The sequence below is a fragment of the Trichoplax adhaerens genome, genomic scaffold (genome assembly GCF_000150275.1).
Source record: "Trichoplax adhaerens TRIADscaffold_1 genomic scaffold, whole genome shotgun sequence".
In the NCBI taxonomy this organism is placed as follows: Eukaryota; Metazoa; Placozoa; class Uniplacotomia; order Trichoplacea; family Trichoplacidae; genus Trichoplax; species Trichoplax adhaerens.
In genome coordinates, this window is record NW_002060943.1 from 11269751 (window position 1) to 11295966 (window position 26216).

At 33.5% G+C, this 26216-nt stretch overlaps 6 protein-coding genes across 6 annotated transcripts in view; 4 read left to right on the plus strand and 2 right to left on the minus strand.

The window, feature by feature from the left end:
• Window positions 1-1524: 1524 nt before the first annotated feature.
• On the plus strand, window positions 1525-4149 carry TRIADDRAFT_52639 (uncharacterized protein; the record flags this gene model as incomplete). Its single annotated transcript, XM_002108269.1, has 5 exons — window positions 1525-1804; window positions 2853-2894; window positions 3053-3363; window positions 3663-3744; window positions 4094-4149. 5 exons carry the CDS (start codon window positions 1525-1527, stop codon window positions 4147-4149), a joined length of 771 nt encoding a protein of 256 aa, XP_002108305.1.
• Window positions 4150-4813: 664 nt separating this feature from the next.
• On the minus strand, window positions 4814-7009 carry TRIADDRAFT_52640 (uncharacterized protein; the record flags this gene model as incomplete). Its single annotated transcript, XM_002108992.1, has 4 exons — window positions 4814-5275; window positions 5374-5620; window positions 5946-6063; window positions 6595-7009. The coding sequence occupies 4 exons, from the start codon at window positions 7007-7009 to the stop codon at window positions 4814-4816; spliced, it is 1242 nt and encodes a 413-aa protein (XP_002109028.1).
• Window positions 7010-8830: 1821 nt separating this feature from the next.
• TRIADDRAFT_52641 (uncharacterized protein) lies at window positions 8831-10574 on the plus strand (the record flags this gene model as incomplete). The annotated part of the gene is made up of 6 exons (XM_002108270.1): window positions 8831-8968; window positions 9266-9347; window positions 9769-9920; window positions 10060-10120; window positions 10288-10349; window positions 10512-10574. The coding sequence occupies 6 exons, from the start codon at window positions 8831-8833 to the stop codon at window positions 10572-10574; spliced, it is 558 nt and encodes a 185-aa protein (XP_002108306.1).
• A 781-nt stretch (window positions 10575-11355) lies between these two features.
• TRIADDRAFT_52642 (uncharacterized protein) lies at window positions 11356-15563 on the minus strand (the record flags this gene model as incomplete). Its single annotated transcript, XM_002108993.1, has 17 exons — window positions 11356-11418; window positions 11526-11724; window positions 11887-11930; window positions 12176-12229; window positions 12466-12542; window positions 12682-12738; window positions 12840-12882; window positions 12998-13080; window positions 13423-13502; window positions 13823-13890; window positions 13981-14095; window positions 14330-14364; window positions 14452-14538; window positions 14658-14858; window positions 15137-15268; window positions 15314-15378; window positions 15551-15563. 17 exons carry the CDS (start codon window positions 15561-15563, stop codon window positions 11356-11358), a joined length of 1416 nt encoding a protein of 471 aa, XP_002109029.1.
• Window positions 15564-17001: 1438 nt separating this feature from the next.
• On the plus strand, window positions 17002-19626 carry TRIADDRAFT_63579 (uncharacterized protein; the record flags this gene model as incomplete). Its single annotated transcript, XM_002108271.1, has 6 exons — window positions 17002-17137; window positions 17233-17366; window positions 18004-18108; window positions 18294-18373; window positions 18487-18714; window positions 19596-19626. 6 exons carry the CDS (start codon window positions 17002-17004, stop codon window positions 19624-19626), a joined length of 714 nt encoding a protein of 237 aa, XP_002108307.1.
• Window positions 19627-22080: 2454 nt separating this feature from the next.
• The window catches only part of TRIADDRAFT_49806 (uncharacterized protein), a gene marked incomplete at both ends in the record, with an annotated part of 4298 nt that continues 162 nt past the window's right edge, over window positions 22081-26216 (plus strand). Inside the window, 13 exons of the mRNA XM_002108272.1 lie at window positions 22081-22212; window positions 23229-23387; window positions 23748-23866; window positions 23973-24048; window positions 24168-24285; window positions 24381-24480; window positions 24563-24701; window positions 24984-25077; window positions 25193-25383; window positions 25490-25494; window positions 25538-25607; window positions 25706-25841; window positions 25949-26116. Of these exons, the coding sequence (XP_002108308.1) occupies window positions 22081-22212; window positions 23229-23387; window positions 23748-23866; window positions 23973-24048; window positions 24168-24285; window positions 24381-24480; window positions 24563-24701; window positions 24984-25077; window positions 25193-25383; window positions 25490-25494; window positions 25538-25607; window positions 25706-25841; window positions 25949-26116 (1507 nt within the window). The remainder of the gene's footprint in view (window positions 22213-23228; window positions 23388-23747; window positions 23867-23972; window positions 24049-24167; window positions 24286-24380; window positions 24481-24562; window positions 24702-24983; window positions 25078-25192; window positions 25384-25489; window positions 25495-25537; window positions 25608-25705; window positions 25842-25948; window positions 26117-26216) is intronic.

The window sequence follows — 26216 nt, forward strand, 5'->3', positions numbered from 1 at the left end:
ATAATTAGCAAATACGAATGCTCTAAGCGCTTGATATGACGTTTTATTGACGTATATACTCGTATAGAGGTTTATGTATTGACAACTTTTTACAACAGTGATGGATGATCTGAAGTAGTAAGATCTCGTCAATATACTACATAATCATCTAGCATTACTATTGCAGTAATAAGTATCTAGTTTGTGTGAGTAAACCTCATATTTAGTTTACAGTTTCAATTCATTTAATTAATGCGATAAATCGGTAACCAAATTGCTCATTTACTTGGCATTCTACGTTATACCGTACTATGATGCTTTTCACTCAATAGATATTATCGCATAATCAATTCATTTATCTAATCTAACGCTATATCATTTGTATTTCTAATGAGCATAATCCATATTATTGTGTGAGCTATACATGTACTCATTATAGATAAAATTTAGGTAATAAAAGTCATATTTCAGTTTTCTCTGTGCCATCGAACCGTTTATTTTTACCAGCTAGTGTTTAATTAATTTATTAACTTGCTATCATTTAGCATTACTTATACGTATATCACTCGCCTCATTAAATTCATCATCACTGATATGGATATGGGCATCTATCATGATTCTTTCCATCTGAGATCAGCAAAATGTCAACAATTTTAACAAAAGTCAATCCAAGTTGTATACTATATTAAGATAATCTAGCTGTGGATTTTTTTAATTGATGCAGATTATGTTCTATTCATTTGAACGGGTAGTTTACTAATGTTGCTATCTATAATTAAAATCAATGAACTAACTTAAAATATTCACAGCTAGAGAAGCTGTCTTAGTCTAATGGGAGCGAATAAACTGTACTTGGTGACGTGAGTAATACAGTATAATCAACCAGCTAATTAGGATATTAACGATGAGCAATTGAGGAGAGTTTTGGTCTGCAAGTTGAGCTCGACTGTTGTAGATCTACTAGATGCTGTTAGGTATTACTTCGCAGTGGAGAGCACTACAGTCAGTACGATTGTGATAGACACAACTCAAGAGGTTTAATATATCCCATAGATGAGCGTTGAGTAGATACCCCTCTTAGTAGCTTACCGATGGATATTGGACATACACGTACTGTATACGCAAAAATAAAAGGTTGAAAACTCTGTCCATGCAAAATTGGAAGGAATCAGCTGTTCTAAAGCATTTACGCGTCTATGAAATGAGAAAGAATTATCACTAGCAAGAAGCAATTTGGTTTCTTATAGCAGGCACAAAAGGTGCAACTGTCAGATAGCCTAATCGCCAATATCGTATAGTCGGTATACTGATCCGTTTCGCCGCAGCATTCGCTTACGATTGCATTAACTGCAGTTAAAATTGGAAGTAAATCTGTGCCGGAAAAGCTACTCGTAAATTCAGGTGTCGCTGAGAAGAATCCCTTGTAGCTATAATATATAATCTACGAGACAGCCAGCAAAGTAATACTGTACTATTACGGACTACGTTATTGCTATTTGGTCTCTTACCGTTGCTTGCAAGGATTTATATTGAAGTGCTTGAAATATGTCTGAGGACCCTGAGGTTGACGATTATATGTCGGACATATATCTAAATGAGGCTAACAATTCTGATGCATCTCGACTAACAGAGTACACTAGGAAGAGGAGGATTGAAGAAGAACAAGCTCATCTTAAAAGTCACCAGAATCGAATGAAACCGTTGAAAGTGTTACAAGCGGAGAAACGAGAGGAAGTTTTAAAGAAGGCCATTGGAACTGATAATAAAGGATTTAAGTTGATGGCCAAGATGGGTTACAAAGTTGGTGATGGGCTCGGTAGAAAAGGTACTGTGCAAACTTCTACTTGTATAGTAGGTATTATTCCTGTTGTTAGACAGTATTCTTCTACCTTCAGCAATATTTCGAAGCTACATATTACTCTGGTATAAAAAAGAAAAAGAATTCACTGAGGTACATGATCGATATTATTTCTTGCAGCTTGAATACGATTATGTTGCAAAATCATGTACCTCAGTGATACGTATAATAGAATTAGTGAATGGATAATAAATTGAGCATACGAGTGCATAGTAGTTTGCATACATCATGCAATAAAGTTTTCTTGTTGTCTGCTCTTTCTTTTTATTCTACACCATATGCAGTACAAGTAATTTACTCTCAGTAAAGTGATGCTATTTTAAAATAGTAATAGTGTCCAATGGCTGCTCTCTTCAGTACTGAACAACAGTTGAAGTTGAATTGTACTGAGTACATTGCAGTGCAGTTTCATTGCTGTTTTAGAATACAAATTGTGAAAAGAAAAGACTCCTTTTACACTCTACTTTCTACCCTTTGGAAACTACTGTAGTTTAAAGTAGTTTGGAGTTTTGATTAATACCCGTTTTTAAGCGTATACCCTTATACGACCGACTCTCTATTTTTACTCGTTATTGTACTGTAAGTGACAATCGTAATTGATGATTGTTGTTATAATATATACCGTGACTTATATATTCGTACATATAAAAATATTATATAATGATTCAAGCTATAAAAAGAAAAAGATTCTTTGGCACTCTCGTAGTTGATAGGAGATTACAAAGCAGTGTTGAACACTAACTTAGAGGCTGGATTAATTACTTAGTAGCATTCTTATCAGCAACGTAGTTTATTGAGCACGATTAATTATGGCGTAGACTACTAGACGTGTTTATGGTTATTGATTGAAGATTTGGAGCAGTGTTTAACATTAAACTAGAGGCTTGATTAATTAACAGTATGATTATTAGTAATGCAGTTTACTAGGTACGATTTGTTGCTATTGATATTCTACAATATCATGTTCTATGACACTGAATTGAACTAATTATAATTCATTTCATGACAATTACAGCAAATGGAATAGCTGAACCATTGCCGATAAATATTAAAGGAGGTATGTAATTACTTGGTAATTTTTAACAACGACACCACAAAGGGTTAAATCAGTTTATTCCATTATGGAAATATCTAGTGATGCATACATATTACGAGGTGCGTTATATGAATTTTATCGGCTATCCTATTTTATAACAACTGAATTATACCCATTAGATCGAGGTGGAATAGGTAAAGATGAGGAAAAAAATAGAAAACGAAAATTACAAGAAATACGACTTCAACAATTGGCCAAAAGGAGACAGTTAGTAGAAAAAGAGCGAGCTGAAAACTTTCGTGAACTTATTCGTTCGAAACGCACGCAACAGCGTGCTAAGCATGATTTACGAAAAGCGCAGCTGGCTTGCCAAAGATTAGATGAAAGCAAGGATTTAAATTATGTAAAACCATGGTACTGGTTAATTGAAGATGATGAAGACGAAAAAGAGCAATGTACATTAGAAGATGATGCTGAAGACACAGCTACGGTATAGCTCGTATTTGCTGTCTATTTCATTCGTTGTTGATTATAGTAATAATGTTATAAATTACTCTGCACTTAGAAATTCATCATATGCGTTTTACTAATTACTGATAAAACGTAGCTTTCATCATGATTTTATCGGTAATTAGGAAAGAAAAATGTTTAACTGTATTCTTATTTCACATGCAGTTCTCCGTATTATGGTGATCAATTTTGACTTAAACGCTAAACTATAACGCCATTGAAGTATACTACAGGTTAACTGTGCTTGTTTTAATAGTTGAAAATTATTATTTTTAAAAGGAATTCGAAAGGCTAGTAGAACTCAACCAATACTTAAGAAGCAAATACCACTACTGCATATGGTGTGCTACAACTTACGATGGTATGTACTATATCTAAGCGTTTATGTTGATAACAAAATAGCTAAATTAATTATAGCTAATCATGAATCATTGTTTATGGTATAAAAAATATATGCCTTAATTTCTGATATTATTAAAGCTTACTCTGTCCGATATACAATCCTAACCCTAACTCTATGTACAGTATACAGTCTTATAAAATGCCATAGTATCGTAATACGCGTATTATTAACTTGGAGTACTAAAAGAAATTGTTATTAACCAGTCTCATCAATTCATATCGTAATACGAAATAATGGGGTGTACTATCGAAGGTAAATGCAGTAGTATTTTGCTATTATTTCATGCTTTTCAAACTTTATCTTGCAGACTCTGATGATATGGATAATTCGTGTCCTGGCGATTGTGCGGAGGATCATGATTAGTTTGGATAGAAATAAATCGACAAATGCTTGATAAATCGAATTGATGTATTGATCACATGTAAATAAAATAAGCCGCAACAATTGGTGTATATGTTATATTAAATAGAGAATGCAAGTGCGCTCTGTATAGTTTCATATATTTAAAGTTTGTTTTACTACTTTGTATATGATAACACTACTTTTCTCATAGATTTATGAAAGATCTTGTTTTAGAGTTGTTAACTTGAAGACGTGTTTAATGCTAAAATCATTGTATAGGAAATGTATTTATTGAATATTTCAATTTTAAAAAGCAATGTATTGCAATTAGCAAAAAAAGACATGTAATCAACATGTTTGGCAATAAAATTATTTTGATACAATTTATATGTTACACCGTAGAGGCCTTTTCCTTTATCTGTACGTGTTAAACTGAGGCTCTAGTAACGTTTGTCATTTCTTAATAATTGACTAGCTTATTTTACGAAAGTACAGATGGGCATTGAAAGATTACATATTAAAAGTAAATCCTTACCAATTATGCAGAAGTTGTCATAAATATCGAGAGTTACATTAGTTACTGCCATAAATGGTATTTGAATTTCAATAGAGTATTTTATTAATATATCTACAGTAGGGATGTCGCTATAGATAGTATATCTGACTGTGAATAAAAATACAGCAATTATGATAAAAGTGACTTCATTAATGATCTATGCTTTTTCAATTTTTTCTCTTCTTTTAATTTTTGAACTTGATCTTGGGGTAATTTTCGTTTCTTTTTTATCTTTTGCTTTTCATTGACAGAAATTTCATTTAGAGTATTTGGATCGAAGTAGTGTGCCATTTGTCGGAAGTCACGATCTGATGGAAGACCCTTGCTAGTCCAATGTTGATCGTCAGACATTTTTTGAAATCTACCAGTAGAGCTATTAAAGAAAGCACTAACGGAATAATCTTTATACTCTGTCGTGTAGCTTGATTTTGATTTTGATTGGCTCTGTGATTCGCTAACAGTTGTTTTAGCATTCGCTGACGATTGCTGTTGAGCTGTATTTTGATTCATCATAGAGTAGTAATTCTGCCAGTAGGCATAGTAATCGGCGTAGGACGATAGTGCATTTATGTTTGCCGTAGTATTATCAGCCTGAATGATTAATACGTTAATTATAAAATTATTATTGCAATGATTATTTTTACATATATTGTAAGTATTTGGATACGATATCAGAAAGTAATACTAACTGCGTCGGGCAACTTTTGGTTGGCATGAGCAGGATTTGCTGTATCTCCATCCACATTCTCGTTAGTTTTCTCAACAGCATCTTTTACATTTGCAGTATCAGATTGGACTGAATTTACGGTAGACGGCTGTGCTCCATATTGATGAATATATTGATAATACTGGTAGTATGTGTTATAATCAAAGTTGGTTGCATCAACTTGACCACTTTGAGCAGTATCACTTTGGTCGCTTGATTGTGCAGACAAGCTTTTAGATAAATAGAATGTCAATACAATAACATTAATTTAAAATAATTGCATATTACTATTATTGCATGCAGATACAAATTATTACTATTTACAATTTCGGCAGTGAATCATGAAGTTGTTAATTTAACAGTCAAGTAATTTTGACGCAGAAAAATTGAATAATACAATTTTGTCCTGTCATGCACTTTGTAAACATAAACTATTCACGCTACCTAAAGATAAGTAAGTGCAATTTTATGTCTATTTTTCGTAATTATCAATCTTCTGAAATTTTCATTCGATTTTATTAGCAGAAATCTTTATTACTAAAGCCAATTTCTAACCCTTTTTCTGCGCTATCCAGGTTAGCTTTGAAGATTGATTGCAAGCTATTCTTTGACCAATCGAGATTAAAACCATAGCCGCACGAACGACATTGAAATGATGGAATTTCATTGGAGTCTTTTATAATACAACAAACAGATTTAAATTAAGAAACAGATTGGACCTTGATGAAATTGTAACTAGAACTATGCTGAAGTATAATGATCGTATCTGAAGTTAACGTTTTGGAGAAAATGAACTAATACAGTATATTTAGTTAGTAATTCCTCAATTTTGAATAACGTCATTTCAATGTTCAGTGAGGTCAAGATAGCATCCTCTACATATCTCGTATGTTATATACTGTATATTATTCGCTATCATGCACTGATTGGCAGGCCAGGAATTTTTAAAAATTGAAATTGGATCTCAAGTCATCGCGTGAGTGCGATATTTGATTCCACCTATTGGAGTCTGGTCCAAAACTGGAATATGCTAATATTACGATGTAGAGTGAGCACTGTTTTGGAGTATTTCAGTATGTGCAGATTATAGAATAGAGAACGTAATAAGTTTTAATTTTATTGCGAGGCTTTCAGTTCTATTGTCATCTTCTTTCTCATTAGCAATGAAATATAGTAAATCAGCTCCAAAATTCGATCATCTTACCTCTATCTTCAGGTACTTTATAAGCAAGGCCTAACTTTAGCAGGGACTCAATAATATCGGGTAAATGGTCATTGTTGGTAGACGAGTCCAATTTGGGTGTATCTGTCTCTATTTCCTCTTTTAAAGCAGCTGTATCGTTGTTCTCGATGTCCTTGTCAGTTTCATTCTTGTCTTGTTGTTGCGACTTATCATCGGACAACGTTGTTGCTGCTTTTCCATCTTCACTTTGCTCCTTGCGGTGGTTCTCCGACAACGGACACGTAGTGGATTGATTGGAATTTTCCTCCAAGTTCAATTCTGTTGGTGACTGTCTTACTTCTTTCTTGTTCTCGTCATTCTTGACTAATACTATATACAAGATATCACTGGAATGGCAGTAAGGGCAATGACCATCATAGGATATAGGATAGCTCATCATCGATTGCCGACATTCGTTGCAGGCCCAATGGAGAGTTTCTGCTTCTGCAGCTAGTAACCAACGAGACGAGAGATTCAAATAACCGCGCAGTCTGAAACATACAGTATAGCAGATTGCGCTGTCAGCAACGCCATTAGTCTGTCTCTATGCGGTTAACTCGCTTTCATGTCTACAGTCTACAGTATACATGCGCAGTATGGCGTACTGTACACTGTACACCAGCCCTTCGCTCGGACAGACGGACTTTTCCTGCTCTGTTAGCAACACCACTTAATTAATTAACTCGGTTTTATTACGTACAGTACTGTACGACTCCCCTCAGACAGACGGACTTTTCTTGCTCTGTCAGCAACGCCACTGGTCTGTCTCTCTACGGTTAACTCGCTTTCATGTCTACAGTCTACAGTAATACATGCACAGTATGACGTACTGTACACTGTACACGATCACTTCCCTCGGACAGGCGGACTTTTCTTGGAATGCCACTGGGCTATCTCTATGCAGTTAACTCGCTTTCGTGTCTACAATGTACAGTACTGTATTTACAGTACATTGTACTGTACAGTGTACCCTGTATATTACGGTATGTACTGTACTGTACACGAGAGACCCTCTATCACTCCCCTCGGACAGACGGACTTTACTAACTAAATGAGGCCGTAAAATATCGAAAAATACTTACTTGCTGTTACTGGACTGTGGGTAGACCAGTCTGTAGGTATGGATCTTCCGCATCTGTTTTCTAAATCACTGGAACTAATTCAAATAACATCTACGATCTGGTAGAACTGCTTCCAAGTAGAAATACTAACAAATAATAAGATTTAACGAAATATTACTTAATTTAGAAAAAATCAGTCAATTTAACATCGATCGATCGTTTACATACTAAAGTACTATCATAACGAGGTGTTTGGTACAATAGTTTGACGCGATGAGGCCAATGGTGTCTGTCTGTCCAAGGCAGGATGGAAAACTGGCTCAGTTGTCCTGGAGTACAGTACTGTACTACACTACACTGTACTGTAGACTATCAATAGCTTGTACTGTACACTGTACTGATAGAAAATCAATCGAACCCGTAAATGGCGGGATCTCATCGGACAGCCTGATCAAAAATATACAGTAGAAGACCATTTCAAGACCTTCTACAACGTCAAACTTTTGACAAAATCAAGCTATTTAAAGTCTTTTGCCTAGTAATCTGGTATGTCAAGTTATGAAGCATCACACTCTGCTTTTACTGTTTATTTGGCTAATCTATTGATTAGAAATTGGTAAAATGAAGTGTATAGAACTGTTGAACAAGATGAATAGATGATATTTCGATTTATTTGCAGCACCCTTGTCGGTGTTTATGGATGAATATTGGTAAAAAAGCGAAAAGTGGCTCAATAGTGTCCATTGATTGACATACAACAAGCAACAGGATTGGATCTTTCATTGATGTACTTTACTATGATATAAGTCTACCTATGGTGTCTTGTTTTTACTCTTAATAATTCAAGCTCTTGGGTACAACAGGTAGGTAAATGCTAAGTCGATCGAAAAGCTGTGAACGCATACGAGCATATTATTATTGATAGACGTGCTTAATGATACAGTATAAGAATTTCATAGGCAGTAAAACTTGATGATATACATTAGCCGAAAGTTATCTAATAAATGCTAATTTACCTGCACAATACTTTTGGCCATTGTTGTTAACTATTAGTAAGACTAGTAGAGTATTGTAATCATACGGTAGAATAGCCTACTACATATTCATGCGGTATACAATAATCCATTTCATTTTCGAAACAGAACTAAAGACGGAACATGGAATCGTCCGTAAATAGCCTGGATATAAACAGCAAACATATCGTAATGCAATTGTTAGACTCTATGACAAAATTGCTTGATAACAGCATCCAAAAACTCAACCTAGACGATGACAAGAAGAGGAAATTATCCGAGGTAAATTGAAATACTGTACTATCCTACATTACGAAAGCAGGGTAATATCAATGTTGTTCTACGGTAATAGTATTGGATGCTATCGTATGTATCATTTATTATTTACAAAAGTACTTTATCATTGAACTTGTTATAGACTGATTGTCTTCCTATCGCTTTAAGTTAATCTTATCTTTTACATTGTACCTAGACTTGCAAATAATTTCAATTTGATATCCTTATCGATGATACATTTTTTTATTTTGTCAAATAAATCATACTGACTAATCTGGAATCGCTTTCATTGATTACTACTAGACTCTGATCGACTCTATCGGTAAACGCTTCAAAGCTAGAGTAAACATTGATGGCATCCCATGGGACGAACACCCTAGCAGCGGTAAAAATCAACTCGCTCTTATACGATCAATAGTAATATTGCCCGAATATCTTTTTATTCTTGTTTGTTTAACTCTTTAATAAATATGATAGGGATAGATATAAATCAGTATTTCAAGCTAGACTGAAATTTACAAATATTACAAGCTTTATTCATTATTAAAACATGGATAATAATTCTACTGTACTGTAGGCGTAGGAAAGTAGGAATATTGTAGTACCATTTTGTAGATATACTGTCTGTATCCATTATGCAGTACGAGTATTGTTATGGTATACTACGCAACTACGTTCAATACAACTTACAGTTAGTACGGCAGTACATATCGAAGAAGGACTCACAATTGATTATGCAATAATTTTTTGCCCATCGACTGTACTTTTGATGTAAAATCGTTTGGCTTTGCTATATATGGCAAAAGAGGAATCTATTGATCAAGTATGGGCAAATTTATTACAACAATATCTCAGTTATGAAAAAATTGAAGAAGCAAATGTAGCTGATCGCCAATCTCGGCATCAACGTGTTGCGATCCTTTTGCACGACTTATTTCAGCTTCGAAGAGCTAATATGGTATGATTTTATAGTTCAGACTGGGTGACATACACATGTTTTTGATCGATCACATGTAATACAATCCATCTTCATTAAAAACTGTAATCGACTATAGCTCTAATTAATTATTATCCTATAATATCGGTGAACCCTGTAGGAAAAATATGAACGAATAGAATTAATAGCTAAAATCGTACAACCTGACGATTCTAGTAAAGGTAATTATAACCCTATGATACTTCTGGTTTTTATTCTGCTGAATATTTTTAATATAGGGTTGCTAGTTAATTTCTAAACGACTAGTAATTTCGATAGTTTTTGCTCGATATCCATATCATAACATGGCTTATTTTTTATTTTCGTCAATTGTTCCTGTGACCAATAGAACCTATCTTTGATGTGGAAGAGTTCGTAGAACTTCCGCAACGATTAGAAATCCTGCATCAGGTAGGTTTTAATAAATTAATACTTTGCCTATAATTGTAACTTTTAAAGTATCATTGCATTTTAATCACGAAACTTTATACCATTTGACTACCGTGCAATGAAATAATAGTCTTTAGAAGAATTATTTATATTTTAAATGCTGCGTCTTATGACTTTGATTAGAGATTAACAGACGCGAAGCAAAAGTTGAAGATATTACGTGAAAGAGAAGAAGCACTAAAATAATTTTGAATAGATACATTTTAGATTAAAATACAGTTTTCATGTAACTAAAATTATAAGTACTCGTCTTCAGATGATGAGCACTATCTATTTCTAGAGCATCCAGTATTTTATTTTTCATTTCCTCAAGTTTACTACTACAGTGGAAATTTCGTGTTTGCCTACTCAGTATTGCAACCTGTGGGTATACTTTATCCTATATTAAGCGTATATTAAAATTTTGGTGTCTGTGAAGTGGAGCATGGATTAATTGCAAGCTAGCTGTAAATATACTGTATATATATACATGTATAATATTATAAGTCATCAATTGAAAACCGTGATGCATTGTTAAATCATTATAATGAATTATAGTAATCATGCAATCTTTATTGCAAAAAAATAATTGATCCTCTATAGCACTATAAATATTGTTTTAACTAAGAGCAAACCCTTTATCAAAATTTTATCATAAAGTCTTGCAAATTTAAACAATGCGTTAACAATTTCCTGTATTGCCGTATCATGAGTATGGATTAGAAATAAAATATCTAACTTAGCACGTCAAATATCTAATCAAGACTAGTCATAACTTACTAAATGAACGATTTAGCACAGTTTCGGTCAAGTGTCGAGAAACGTCATTATGAAATGTCATACTTACAGCAACAATAAATTATGCATGTTATCTTATTGCTTGATACAGTAGTCGTTACGACTGATTTTTAGGGTAATAAATCAATTATATGCAACGGTGTAACAGGTATATCTCAGAATGTTGTATACAGACTGTTGTAAAATATAACTATATGTTATTATTATCCGAACTATCTTCAGTGACTTCTGGAGGCCAGTCTAAATCAACGGACTAAATAATTAGATATACGATTAGCTGAATAGGTTATACTGTATACTATATAGGATCAACGTAAGTGATATGAAAAATAGAATGAAATAGGTATGGCTAGATCTTACTTCAACATCCAACTCCAGAATATCGACTCCCATATTTAGTAGTGTACATAAGTTCGGCTTGGTTCTGCCCAAATCACCATGAACAAATTCCTTTATATAAGTGCCGGCCTGCGTGGTTAAGTATAGTTTAAAGTGATGGGCATCAAGATATTCGGTTTTCATCGACCAAATCATTCTGCAGCGAACAGCCAACGTTCGTCTGGAATTCCAATACAAGAAGAAACATTACGTCATAGTACTGATTTCACAATTACGATAATTTCTATCATGCTTATACCGGCATACTGATTGATGTAGTTAAAGTGCTGTATTACAAGACTGGCTGTGGCACCACCTTGACATCAATATTATAATTATTTACCTGTGTAGAACGCGCAGTGGTGTTTTCTGTTCTATTGTTAGCTCCTATCAAGTATGTAATCGTTACTTATCATTCGGGTTATCGACAGTTATAATACCTAATTTCGACATTTATCACCTTCATTTTGCATAAGGGCAGTATTTTATCTTCGTTGATAGTCTCGCTACAATATACTAAAGCACTGAATCATGATATTAACAAGTCTAGATTAGTAGCAGTAATGAAATAACTCGTCCTTTTCCACTACTCGATTCATTGTTATTAAATCCTGAAATATGCTTGCGAATACCTGTAAGTTTTCGTCTTGTTTTCTTCTCCATCTTTGAGTTTTGATGCATCCCACCTACGTCATGAATAAATAGATCTTACTGATAATCATGGTTTATTTAATGTGTATATGATAAAACAATTAAATGATATAACAATAGACCTTTTCACCATTTGTAAGTCCTTAACTTTAATGCTATCTGTCGCAAAATTAATTTTCTAAAATGTCATAAAAGTAACTCGATGAGAAACAACGTCCTGCATATGCTGTAAAATTAACAACAGATAATACAGTATATTAAGGCAGCGTACATTTTGTAACTGTAAAACCTCCATTTTTGTCATAAATGGTGAACGAGGATTTAGTATTTCAGCTATAAATGGACGTCCTAGCGTAAAATATTATGTACAAGGAAAACTCATAAATTATATATAACAATAAACATTGTATTTTATTGATATAGCTTCGATAGTTTACATTGTAAGTAACATGATCATTCCTATCAATGAGATATTAATGATAGTAACCTTTCCCTAGCATACGAACATCAATGTCTTCACGACCAGAAGATGAAAATTTACAACCTGTAAGCCATATAACCGTTTTTACAATAAATATTACAGAATATGATAATTGCGATTAATGTACGCAATTATCTCATTGCAAGCAATTAACTATGACAGACCATCGGCATTCACTTTTGCTATGATTGGATCGCAGATAAGCTCCTACAATTTTGCATTATTATAATTTATTGAACTTAATTTTAATCCTTCATATGCGTTCGTATTAAATCCATATCTTATTTATAATTGTAAGATGAACTAGAGATACTATTCGTACCTGTACAGAAGTATCCCCTTTACGGATGCCATCTATAATCCAAGGCGTTTGACTGATAGTTCGATCGTACTTATTATATCGCCCTTTAGGTAATGATCAAATAGTAAGATTTTTTTCATTGATATACGAATTACATGCAAGAATATTTGAAAAAAGAGCTCCTGAAACTATAGCTGGTATTTCTATTACACAGGTACAAGCATCTACAACTTTGGAATGGAATATGAACGTCGAAAATAAATGGTAGCACTTGCCAGCCATAAAAATTGATTGACGATTAAAGTTCACTTTATATGTAACTGATTCAGATGTAGATTTTGGGGGGTAAGAGCTATATCTAGGAAAATTTAAAAATATGCAGTGATAATTAGTTACTATGAACATGGCTAAATAGTAACTAGGGTTTACTATATTTATACTTATACTTTCTAAATTCCTGGGAGGTAATTGTTTGAAGGATATTTCGTACAGACGTTGCATTAAGCAGTGGACTACCACAATGTTTCTATAAATTGATTGTAATGTAAAAACAGATTCATTTTCTTAAGACGGCGTAGTTGCCATTGGTACAATATACCGTAAACTTATTCAAATTTTTAGCGCAGAAATATTACTTTAGAGAGGTGTGATCTCCGCCGCAATTTTCTCGGCGGGGATGAGGGGCTGACATAACTACAATTTACATAAAGAAGTTCATAAATTTAAGAAATAATTTATATTAGCTTTTTTGAAGAGTTATGTATGACTAGTAGTTGTACTATATAAAAGATGTTTATTTAATGGTACTTAAGCACAAAAGACTATTTTTTATTTTTTTTGGAGTACTTGTTAAAGAAGTCATCGTCACTTTCGGATTCCGGAAATAAAAACTCTATCTTGACTTGAAATAAACTCTGTAACCATAGAAAATTAAAATAAGATCTTTTACAGACCGTAACAACGATTGATAATTTAGTAGATACTAGCAAAATTTTACAACTAACCTGATATTTATGAATGACATTATAAAATTTATCTAACATTCCACCACAAATCCATTTAAACGCTTCTTTAACGGTAACAATATCTTCGTATTGGGAATACTTCTCATATCTATTTCTGTTTTAGGTATAAGTTGAGGAATACAAAAAATGCAATATAGACCTTGTGACAGCACTGTTATAGACCGAGTAGTAATTAAGAATAACTTTCACACTGGTGATACATATGACTGTTATTGTATAGCTGAATCAAATTGGTTACATGAAGGAAATTGTAAATATATCACTCCGAACTATATACGTGCCTATTTGATATATTTCTGTGTACTGATCTAAATAATTTTTAACTCACTTAAATTGTTCCTGCAGATAGATCCAAATAGAATGCTAAATTAATTGCAAATTACTGTTAGCAGATATATTGATCTTTGAAATCAAGTTTATAACATTTAATATCCATGATGTAAAGGTTACCTCTCGTACGATAAAGGCAGGCGGAAGCGATACACATAAATCGTAGTCTTTATACTCATATAAAGATTCAGTAATATCCTTATGTAGCTACAGATTTCAGTTTTAAGATATCTTACTAATAGCATTTGTAAACAATACCATCAATTGATATGAATGCATTCTCCTTAGAATAAAGTAAATTTCTATCAAGTATGCAGATACCATACCTTCTCGACGAAACTTTTATCGCAATAATCTTGTAAAACACCTAAACATGTAGCGCATGGTATTTCTTTGATATCGTTCTGTTTTTGTTCGGAATTTTCGATTAAAGAATTCGACTGTTGCTCATTACTTGCATTACTTTGATAAGCTATTAAATCGCTACTAGTAAATTCACCAAGGGACTGTATGGTATCGTTTAAAACCTAATAAGAAAAGATTTGTAAGATTGAGTGGCAACTATACAATTTAAGTTAAAGATTTTCGTTTTGTGTCGTGAATATAAAAAATTTATTTACTTCGCAGGAAATCATTTGCAATCTAATAAACATTTAGGAAGTAGACTAATGAATAAGGCACTTTAAAATTTTAGTTAGCTTTGATGGCTTAGCATTGTTATCATTATAGAGAAATACTCTAAGTTAATGATAATTTATAGGCCTCATATACAATAAGACCTTCACACAAATCATCGATAACTTACGCAACGAGGTTGTTGGTAAACATCAATGTTTTTCTCGCCTAAAAAACGTAGAATGCATCTTGCGCAACAGGAAGCTCGCCGGAGTACATTGACAATTGGTCCAGCAGAATTGGTAGGTTCAAATAAACGTAGCTAAGGATAACAATTATGGATAAGAACTGTTATCAATGCACTTACTGCAAAAACATACAGCAACTCATAAGTCAAATGTATGGTTTCCAATATGAGCAAATGAATTAGATCTTTAAGCAATATTTATAAATATTAATTTATGTATTTATTAATTATTTATTTATTAATACCAATAAGTAACTTTGCTCTTTAATATAATTCAGTACTACCGATTGTAGAATGAGATCCGTTGGACATAAAGTAATAGCATTTAGAGTAAGTTGAGCTAAAATAAGTCCATACATGTATTAGGCATCGTTAGATACTACATCGTAAAGCCATCACTAATCGGCAGTATGCAACTGTAGATCATACAGTATTTGTACGGTACTATAATATATTGCGTGTTCTATGTTGTACAACATATTGTATAACTACTGAACTCTAGAAAGGAAGCAGAAAACAGAAACTACAATGCTCTATAACAACATGAAGGTATACGAATTATCATTACAGTATACGTATGCGATTTCAGTTGTCGCTTTTTGTGCGTGTATAATGCATGCTCCATGCAGCTAGCAAAATGTATATTATTATTTTTCTTATTAATAGTGAGTTGACCAAGTTTATCCAGAATCTAGACCGTGTGAGTAATAATACGCGAAATAATATACGTATAGTGCGATGATATCATGGTATCCTAAGTACACAGGGCCTGCACAGAATAGAGCAGTATACTCTACTGTATTGCATAGGTGGTAGTAGGCAGATGATGATGCAACTATCCAATTATAAATTAATCAGACCTGCAGTTAATATAGCACAATATAAGGGAAATAGTTATCGATGTACTGTGGCTCTTTCGTTGTTGCAAAGCTCAACGAGCTAATTTTGCAAAGCACAGTAGGTTTTTTTATTTAGAATTGTAAATAGGCAATTGGCATATCATATCGTGTACAATACGAGTAGTCAACGTCGATATGATAGTTCATCTTGGTATCTCTCTATTTATCAGTATCCTTTATCATGATGAAAGTACAATTAAAAATGCCTCTTCCTCCAAATCATCCTCTCTTTACTCGTATGCATACGCACAATATATTATGGCAATATTTCAAATTGGACGTGCACGTACATTTAAATAGTGTATCGTCGAATGGTAAAAATTCACACAGGAAAAGAATCTTACTTGCGTTATTAATTTTTTTGCAGCCATGCAATCTATACACCAAGTTGAAGGCAGTTCATTTATTTTATCTTAAAAAACTAACTAAATGACTGATATATTTGCTTCCAGTCGTGGATTGCTCTAGCGGTTTCGGATTTGCTGCAACTGGAGCTACTGAAGTTGAGTACTGATGATACACATTATACACTCTATACTGTACACTTTCTAGGAATGTTACTTTAGTATAGCGTATAGTACTGTAGCTAGTGTACTGGTACAGTCTGTATAGAACTGTACCATGGTCTCCGTAGCTATAGCATACTAGTGATAGGTGCAAATTCTAAATCTAGAATTACTGCAGTAGTCGTCTGATCATTTAGGTTAAATAAATGAATTAATCTAGGGAAGATTAGAAGACGCTTATTCTTGATTTCCTTACAATTAAATCTAGTAGTAGACTACCTAGCTAAGTTTATTATGTTCATTTAAGTACATGTAGGCAATTTTAAGGATATAATGTGGTTGTAGCCAGTATTGGCAGGCTTGCTTCGTTTCCATAGAGTAGACAAGGCATTGAGATTCCATCATGGAAGAAAATCAAGATCGCGATTATTGTGACAATAGACAGTACCATAATGTTAAAACTTGGCCAGGAAAGTGTTCTGCATTCGATCAATCTCGTGATACTCATAATATTTTCATTTCCGTTGCTGGCATAACAGGTAAACTATTTAAAATTCAGGCGCCTAGTCCCTGACCCTTTATTATTGCCATTTTAATGTTGATACAAATGGTTGAAGAAACTAATTTATTACAGCTTCTGGTAAGACCTCTGTCACCAAAGCTCTTTCAAAATCACTTTGTGTACCTTCCTTTCATGAACCTGTACTGGATAACAACTATTTGCGCGATTTCTACCGTAATCCGAGGCGTCATGGTTTTGCTGTTCAGGTACAGTTATGAAATTGGTTTAATCGTCCGTTATACTCTATTACTCCTAATTATAATTTATTTAATGTATAGTACTGTAGGTGTATACGCCGATTGGTATATGAATTACTGCATAATTATACGTGTTTGCCTCCAGTAGTTTATTTCTTGCTCTATTTCTGTATATAATTTGTACGTGTACACTTAGTGTGTATTTTATAAATAAAGTTTTATGTAGAAACTTAACGATCTACGTATATCTAGACAAAGTATCACTTATGATTATCAATCAATCAATCCTCAACGTAATGCAATTGTAGATATCGCCTTTAGGCACGGATATTTCATGATCTGATGGATTATAATGATATACATATAATTATTAAAGATGCATATCACATACTATACGATGTACGTATACTCGTAAAATGGAATATACGTCGTATACACTAAGAAGGTTCATGTGCCTTGATGATATGTTGGATAGTGTAAACTACAATGTAGTCTTCTAATTCTAATTATTTATTGCTAGTTTTAGCGTCATATAGTTTATGGAACTAGTTAGGATTTGTGTACTGTGAGAGTACTGCCAATGGCACTACGACTTATGCCACTTTTAAAGGAGAAACGTACTTACCCTTTTATTCCAATTTTGTAGGTTAATTTATTAAATGCTCATTTCCAGCAACAACAACAAATAGTTTGGCAAGGTCGAGGTGGAATTCAAGATAGATCTATCTACGAAGATCTTGTGTATGCTAAGGTAATATCAGACTAATATATTAAGATCTTGTGTATGCTAAGGTAATATCAGACTAATATATTAAGATTGCTTGAAGTTATTTCTTAACTCGGTACTAAATAAATAAATTTCCTAGCTATTCCATGCTCACATTCATATATTCTATCACTAATGTACGGATCGATTTTTATCAATAATAATTACAGGTGTTAAAAGACACTGGGCTAATGGAAGAAAGAGAATATAATACTTACACATCACTTTTTAACAATTTATCCAACTTTTTGTAAGTCAAGTTATCCGCCTATGATATTTGAAGGGCATTAGATGCTAATATGATTCATGCATGTCAACGGTCAATATATTACTTAATACAGCAACCGTAATTGATCTATCTAGAAAGAGACCAAATTTAATCGTCTATCTCGATGTGACGCCTGAAGAATGTAAGGCACGAATTGATAAACGCGGCTGTAAAGGAGAATCGGGAATTACTATCGAATATCTAAAATGTCTACAAAAAGGTTATGAAGAATTCATAACAGAAATGTCGCGTGTTCTCCCTGTAATCAGAATAAAATACAAAGAACTCCATTCTACCGAAGATATCGCGAATATTGTCGTAAGGTTTGTTGATTACCTTAATGTGCAACATATGTAAGCATACAGAGATGAAAATTACCCTTTTTCTATTTGGCTTCAAAAATTGGCACAGATACTATTGAAAACTCGACTAATCGTGACACCTAATCGTTCTGTATTTTTGCAACAGAAAATACGCAGAAATAACCTCTGTGTGGTTAATAGATCCAGAGAAATTTTCAAGATGAAATAAGCTATGACTGTATTTTATTCACTATTTTATGTTGGATTCTTCATTTGATAGCGTGCAGACTTGCTGCATTTTACGTATAGCAAATAGAGAATGAATCCGGTTTTTATTGAGATGTAATTTAGCAGTTTACGAATTGCTAATTTATCAAGCATTGTTAGCCTAGGTTAGATCAATTGCAATTGAGCTTAATTGTCTTTGACCGTTACAGCTCTTGTTTTATATCGTAAGTTAATATTACACTGCATAGGTTTAACTAGCCCGAAAATTTATCTAGCTTTGACACTAATGTAATTTAGCAATTTATGAATTGTTAAATTCATTTAATATTATTACCCTATACTAGGTCAATTCTATTTGAGCATAATTCCATTTTACTACATTTTGGATTATATTCGTGATACAAGGAGAATGGATCAACATGATACTAGACGGTTTTATTTGTTCTAAATTTATAAGGTGCTTTATCAATGGATCGATTGAATCATCTACTATTATGCGTTTATATATATGTGCATTATAAAATTTTACTGCAGATAAAATTAGTAATTTCTAATATAATGATCGTTATTACTCGTGGGTATGATGACATCTTTTTTTATAGTACTTGGATTGTTTCTTTTTTTTTTAAGCTAATACTCACAATAGCAGTTTGATCGTATGAATTATTCCGTAGACTAACAGAGAATGACACAGAATGGAAATAAATGATATTATGGCTAAAGTGACTACTTGAGGAATAAAATAGAGAAAGTAATTGACGCCTTATGTCAGCTCTGAGTGCTCAATTCACCAGATGACAGTGACTCCATTATGATCGGGTGTAATGAATTTTATTTATTTATAGTGGTATTTAAACTCTTAAGTAGAGTACTAAAATGGTTCAATATGATGGATATTGTACTTCAAGGCTCTTGCATAGCCAGCTTAAGCTTGAAATTGAAAAGATTTTGCTGTTAATTCAGGCTTTAGCCGTGGCATATATAAACCATAAGGTGCTTTCGTGTTTTAATTACTTATATATAGAAATTTAGAGTGAAGCATAGCGAGCGAGTGGTAACCGTTATTACAGTGTAAAGGCTTCGAGTGTTGGGAGATATGAGAGCAAAAGTCGAAGTGTTAAGCATAGACATAAAAAGGTAAAAGCTAGTTGTCAGTGCAGTTAATATCCTAATGGATACTCGTAGAAGGGTGAAATCGAATTTTTCTACTAGGCCATCAATTCATTGTCATTGAGTGATCTATGTATGATTAGGCATTAGGCATAGAAGGCTGCAAAAACCGCACGCTACTGTATATGCTTTTTCTATGCAAATTTGCAATTTGTTACTTTGTGCTGTATAAAAGTAGGGTGGTAACCAGGTCGGATGTGGTGGGATCGATACTGGTAGATGAATGAAATGTAATTTTCCTACTAGGCCATGAATTAGTCGTCATTGAGTGATGGACAGTATGATTAGGCATAGAAGGCTGCAAAAACCGCTAGCTACTGTATGTGCTTTTTCTATGCTAATTTGCAATTTGTTACTTTGTGCTGTATAAAAGTAAGGTGGGTATTAAGGTCGGATGTGGTGGGATCGACACTGGTAGAAGAATGAAATGTAATTTTCCTACTAGGCCATGAATTAGTTGTCATTGAGTGATCTACAGCATCATTAGGCATTAGGCATAGAAGGCTGGAAAAACCGCTAGCTATATGCTTTTTCTACGCTAATTTGCAATTTGTTACTTTGTGCTGCATAAAAGTAAGGTGGGTAATAAGGTTGGATGTGGCGGGATAGACACTGGTAGAAGAATGAAATTAAATTTTTTTTTCCTACCACGCCATGAATTAGTCGTCATTGAGTGATGTACACTGTACACTGTACAGTACAGTATGATTAGGCTAAGAAGGCTGCAAAAACCATGAGTTGTTCAGTAGTAAACCTATACAATTACGTACAGTAGAGTAAGACCGAAGTCAACACTAGTGTTACTCACGAGTACTGTATGTCGACCTGCACTCGGTCAGTTGATACAACATTGTAGAATACAATGCGTATGGACGTACAGCAGCAAGTGAATCGCTACGAGTGACATCGTTTTGGGTGAAGCTGGTCTACAGAACACTAAAGTCACTCACGAGTATTTCGAACTGCACTCGGTCAGTTGATACAACATTGTAGAATACAGTGTGTATGGACGTACAGCAGCAAGTGAATCGCTACCAGTGACATCGTTTTGGGTGAAGCTGGTCTACAGAACACTAACGTCACTCACGAGTATTTCGAACTGCACTCGGTCAGTTGATACAACATTGTAGAATACAATGTGTACGGACGTACAGCAGCAAGTGAATCGCTACGAGTGACATCGTTTTGGGTGAAGCTGGTCTACAGAACACTAACGTCACTCACGAGTATTTCGAACTGCACTCGGTCAGTTGATACAACATTGTAGAATACAATGTGTACGGACGTACAGCAGCAAGTGAATCGCTACCAGTGACATCGTTTTGGGTGAAGCTGGTCTACAGTACTGTCATTTTTCAAAATGAAATACAAAGGCCAAAAATGCATCGATTTTATTTCAATTTGATATAAATCGGTAATCAGATCATCCTCTTTTCATACCTATAACGTTGTACAGGTTTTCTTTGGAAAATAAACCATAAAATATGCACTGATTTATCTAGAAAGAAAATTCTTACCCACTCTACAAGTGGACACAGTACCAGGTATCTCTGGTAGTCTATGAGTGTACGTACTGTACCTACGGTAGTACGAAACCCTACTGAAATAGGACAACATAACATTCATACTCTACTGTACGGTACTGTACAGGACAGCACCCTGTCTGATCTTCTACAGTACTTTACATTGTGAAGTACAGTATCAAGTTGTCGACCAGGTTTTCACTCTGCTGTACAGTAGTTTTAACTTGCAAACTGACGACAACTGCAGTGTTATCCACAGCTTTTTTGTGATTGAAGAAGTGTTTCTCCAAAATCTTCAATCGAAAATTTAGAAATGCCAAATAAATCTGCAAAAAACAACGAAAATGAGACTCAAGCTGGTAGTCAAGAATCCGAAACCACTCATGCAAACGATCAGCAAGGAAATAACCAACAGCAAGAGCGTCAAAACCAAGCAGGATTCAGTTGGAAACGTCTAGTATGGCAAATGATCATTTTCTATTTTATTTCTAATCTCTTCAAGTCCGGCTCCAAACCCAATGCGAATAATGGTACCACTTCACCAGCTACAACAAATTATAAACCGTCTACAAATCTCTTCCCACATGGCCAACTATTAGTAAGTCAATATTGGATACAATAGATCATCGTATGCTAGAATAGACTTGTCACACTTAGATCGAGATTTTCTACTCTCATGATCAGCATTCATTTTTGAATGAGTTTCTACATAATTACGTACTGTATATCATTTGTACCAATTAGGGTATACGTATACTCAACAATTTTAGCGTAGGTAGAGGTAATAAAGAGTAAAACTTCAATAAATGACTGAAATCACCATACTAAGTTATATATATATAATATCCAGTATTGAAAGAATGCAGCTCCAGACGTGGAGAAAATTTTCAAATATCGAGTAGACTACAAGTGACATTGCAACGCTCCTTTACAGTCTACAACTAGACATGTTTTGAATCGATCAGGAGATACGCATTCTTTAGCTGTACGTCGTATATGGAATAACAATAAGATTTGGATCAAATTTACTACTACTTTAATCGGTAGAAAAGTTTTCTAAACTCTCCATAATCATGTAATTTATTATTATTATTAGTGATAGGATTCTACTGTATGCGCTAAACAGTTTAAAACATGCGTATATGTATGCAAGAATCCGATTGACGGATTACGTATTCCTTACGAATAGTGAGCATATCCAGTGATAAATAAAAGTTAAAAATTATTTCATGCTCATCTTGCAATACCATAGCAGTACACTCTACCCTTATGGTACAGTACTGTAGATTAGATCGATCAAGCGTCTGTTAACAGCTATGGTACGCTGGATCGATCTACTGTAAACCTCCCTGATTTTACTTGTGCCGATAGCACGTTATGGAACGATCTGTAGATACAAAATAGACTGGGCATTTTATAAAGTTTACTTTAATGGACGGAATAGAGTACAGTATCAATGACTATTCTACGCCCTTGGACATTGGCCTTCTTTATAGCTTTCCAACTTACGCACTCTCCTAATAAGTTAATATAATGTTGAGCAAGTTTATCGACTCGGATTTTACCCCAGAAATAATTCTATTTTTCATCGATTAACTTTTTCATGTCTTGTAGAGTTTATATGTTTACCTATCGGAGAAAGAAAACTTTACAGAATTTGATAATTCAAGCTACTTGGTATGGAAGTATAATAAATTGAGATACGGCAGTTGGGAAGATGGCCCTAATGCAGATGGAACTAGGAGTAAAAGTCATTCATTCAATATCAGTGAGGTACAAGTCTACGTTTAACGACAGTGTCTAAAAATAGTGCGATACTCGTTTAAAAGTGGACTTTATCGTAGCAGCAATTTCTATAGATATTTAAGCTGATAATATATGGTTATTGTTAAATCTACTGATTTCCAGAACTAATAACTTTGGTTTTCAATCCAACCTACCGTAGCGTTATTTAGGATCGAGCTTTTACATATCTACATTAAATAATAAAATGAATCGTTTTTTATTATCTAATCTACATTAAATAATAAATGATTCCTTTTTTATTATCTAATCTAATTTATACAGCAAATGCAATTGATTTCAACTGAAATTTTCTAACTTGATTTACTTCTTTGCCTGGTTATCATCCAGAATGTACAGAATAATGGATCTCTTTATTTGCACGTTTATATCTGCAAACATGGAATATCTCCCGATCCAAACAGTAGACATTATCAATCGCTGGGAGTGATTCACCAAATGAAAAGTATGTAAATTGTACATCATTGTTAGTGTACTGCAATATTTTAACTCAACACTACATTTAGTCCCATTTATCGATCTTATCACTAACACAATTATTTTAGTGTTAACTAGATATCGCAAAAAAAGGTTGCATAAAGCATCCAACTTAATAACAGGAAAGACTGAAGTCCACGCCGACTTACTTCCAGTAAATAAGGATTTTTCTAAGTAGTCGACAACGTTTTTTTATATCATATATACGTTGATAACTACAACATTATCAAATGCAAGCCTATTTGTATTATTGATTTACGAATGCCATTGTAGAAAACAGAAAATGAAAAACCTGAAATTATCTCTTATTGGCATCCAAACTTAACTATAAATCTATTAGACGATCATACTTCGTGGGTCGAAGGATCAGTTCCTGCACCTTTAAATCAATGTACTGTAAAATCGTTATTTGCACTAGCTAAATTTTGCAAGACGCATTATATTATATTGTTACTTTGATAATTGGTTATTTTTTTACTCCCATAGTCGTAAAATTTGACGGCCAAGGACATTACTTTCCAGTGATATTTTTAAACGATTATTGGAATTTAAATAGTGACTACATGCCCGTCAATTCTTCCGTCGAGTAATGAAAATGTTTAGTTCATACTTTTAAATGTTATCGTCGGCTTTGGTAGTAATCACCAATTAATCTTTCAAACTATTAGGACTTTACATTTAAATCTGATATATGGCCCTCTTTCCTTAATTAAATGGCAATTTTTCGCGTCACAAACTACTCAAAATCCTTGGACAGCATTAATGGGAGGAGATCAGCAAACTGATGATGAGAAAGATAGTATGAAGGTATATGGAATACAATCGATTAAATATCGAATTCTATTTAGAAGTTTATCGCTTTTGTACATGCAATCATTCTAGTATTTGATACCCTTATTAGAAAATAATCTAATTTTTTAACTTTTTACTACTTAAAACTCAAATCTAAAAAAAGTGAACTCCATATGCAAATTTATTATTTTTCTTATTAATTGTAAATCGGAGCTTTTTGAATCTGGATGTAGTTATAGCTCCTAGAAAATACTATCCAACTAATATTTTTGTATTTTTATACTTTCGTCTTACTAGCAAATGCTGCTTGAAACTAACCCTTATCTCATCGGATTAACAATTTGCGTTAGTTTATTGCACAGCGTTTTTGAATTTTTGGCCTTTAAAAACGGTAACGAAGTATAAAAGTGTGTACAGTACAAATCTTAACTGTAAATATGGCAATTGGTGTATAGCACTAATATAAATATTAATGCATTTTTTATACATACGCTTATGATTTTTAGATATTCAATTCTGGAATTCTAGAAAATCTTTGGAGGGTTTATCTGTCAGAAGCGTTTTTTTTGGTGTTGTTCAATCAGTTATTGTTTTACTGTACGTTCTTGATAATGACACCAACACTATGATCATCATAAGTTGTTTGGTCGGTTTAGGTATTGATGCTTGGAAAATTACGAAAGTTATGAAAGTTGAGGTGAAGATTGAATCTGTACAGAATCAGATTTACCTAAACTGTAGCAATTCATATCAAAATTAGATATTAGAAGCTTGGATTTTGCTTAGTACTCAATTAACTTAAGTTACGGTTTGTATTGACTGCAGCTCAACTGGTCAAATGGGCCATTTAGATCTATACCTAGAATCTCAATCCAAGACAGAGCAACATATGAAGAATCACCCACGAAGGAATACGATAGGGTAAACTTCTAGGGTCTCTTTTAAGGTCCGTTGTATTTTAACACTTTTATCTTAAATTCACATACACTATGCCCTTTGGTTCTTAAAAACAATTTTAGATGGCTTTTAAATATTTGTCATGGGCACTTTTCCCGATGTTTGCATGTTATACTGTTTACTCGCTGCTGTATCATGAGCATAAAGGGTGGTATTCATTTTGCCTTGGCATTTGCTACGGATTTTTATTAATGTTTGGTAGGTCAAATTAAGCTGTCTTGACTTCTTAGGCTAATGTGAAAATTCATCCGTCCGTAATTTTTAACTACTATTTGTCTCTAAAACTATACTTTTTTATTTTAAAGGTTTTATCATGATGACTCCTCAGTTATTCATAAACTATAAGATGAAATCTATAGCTCATTTACCTTGGCGTATGCTCACTTATAAAGCTTTAAATACATTTATTGATGATATTTTCGCTTTCATTATAAAAATGCCTACACTTTATAGAATTGGATGTCTTAGAGATGGTAATGGGCGAAAATTACATAATTATAGTGATAATATTCAGTTGATCTCATTAAAAGTATAATTTACTTGATTTTGCAGATGTGGTATTCTTTATATTTT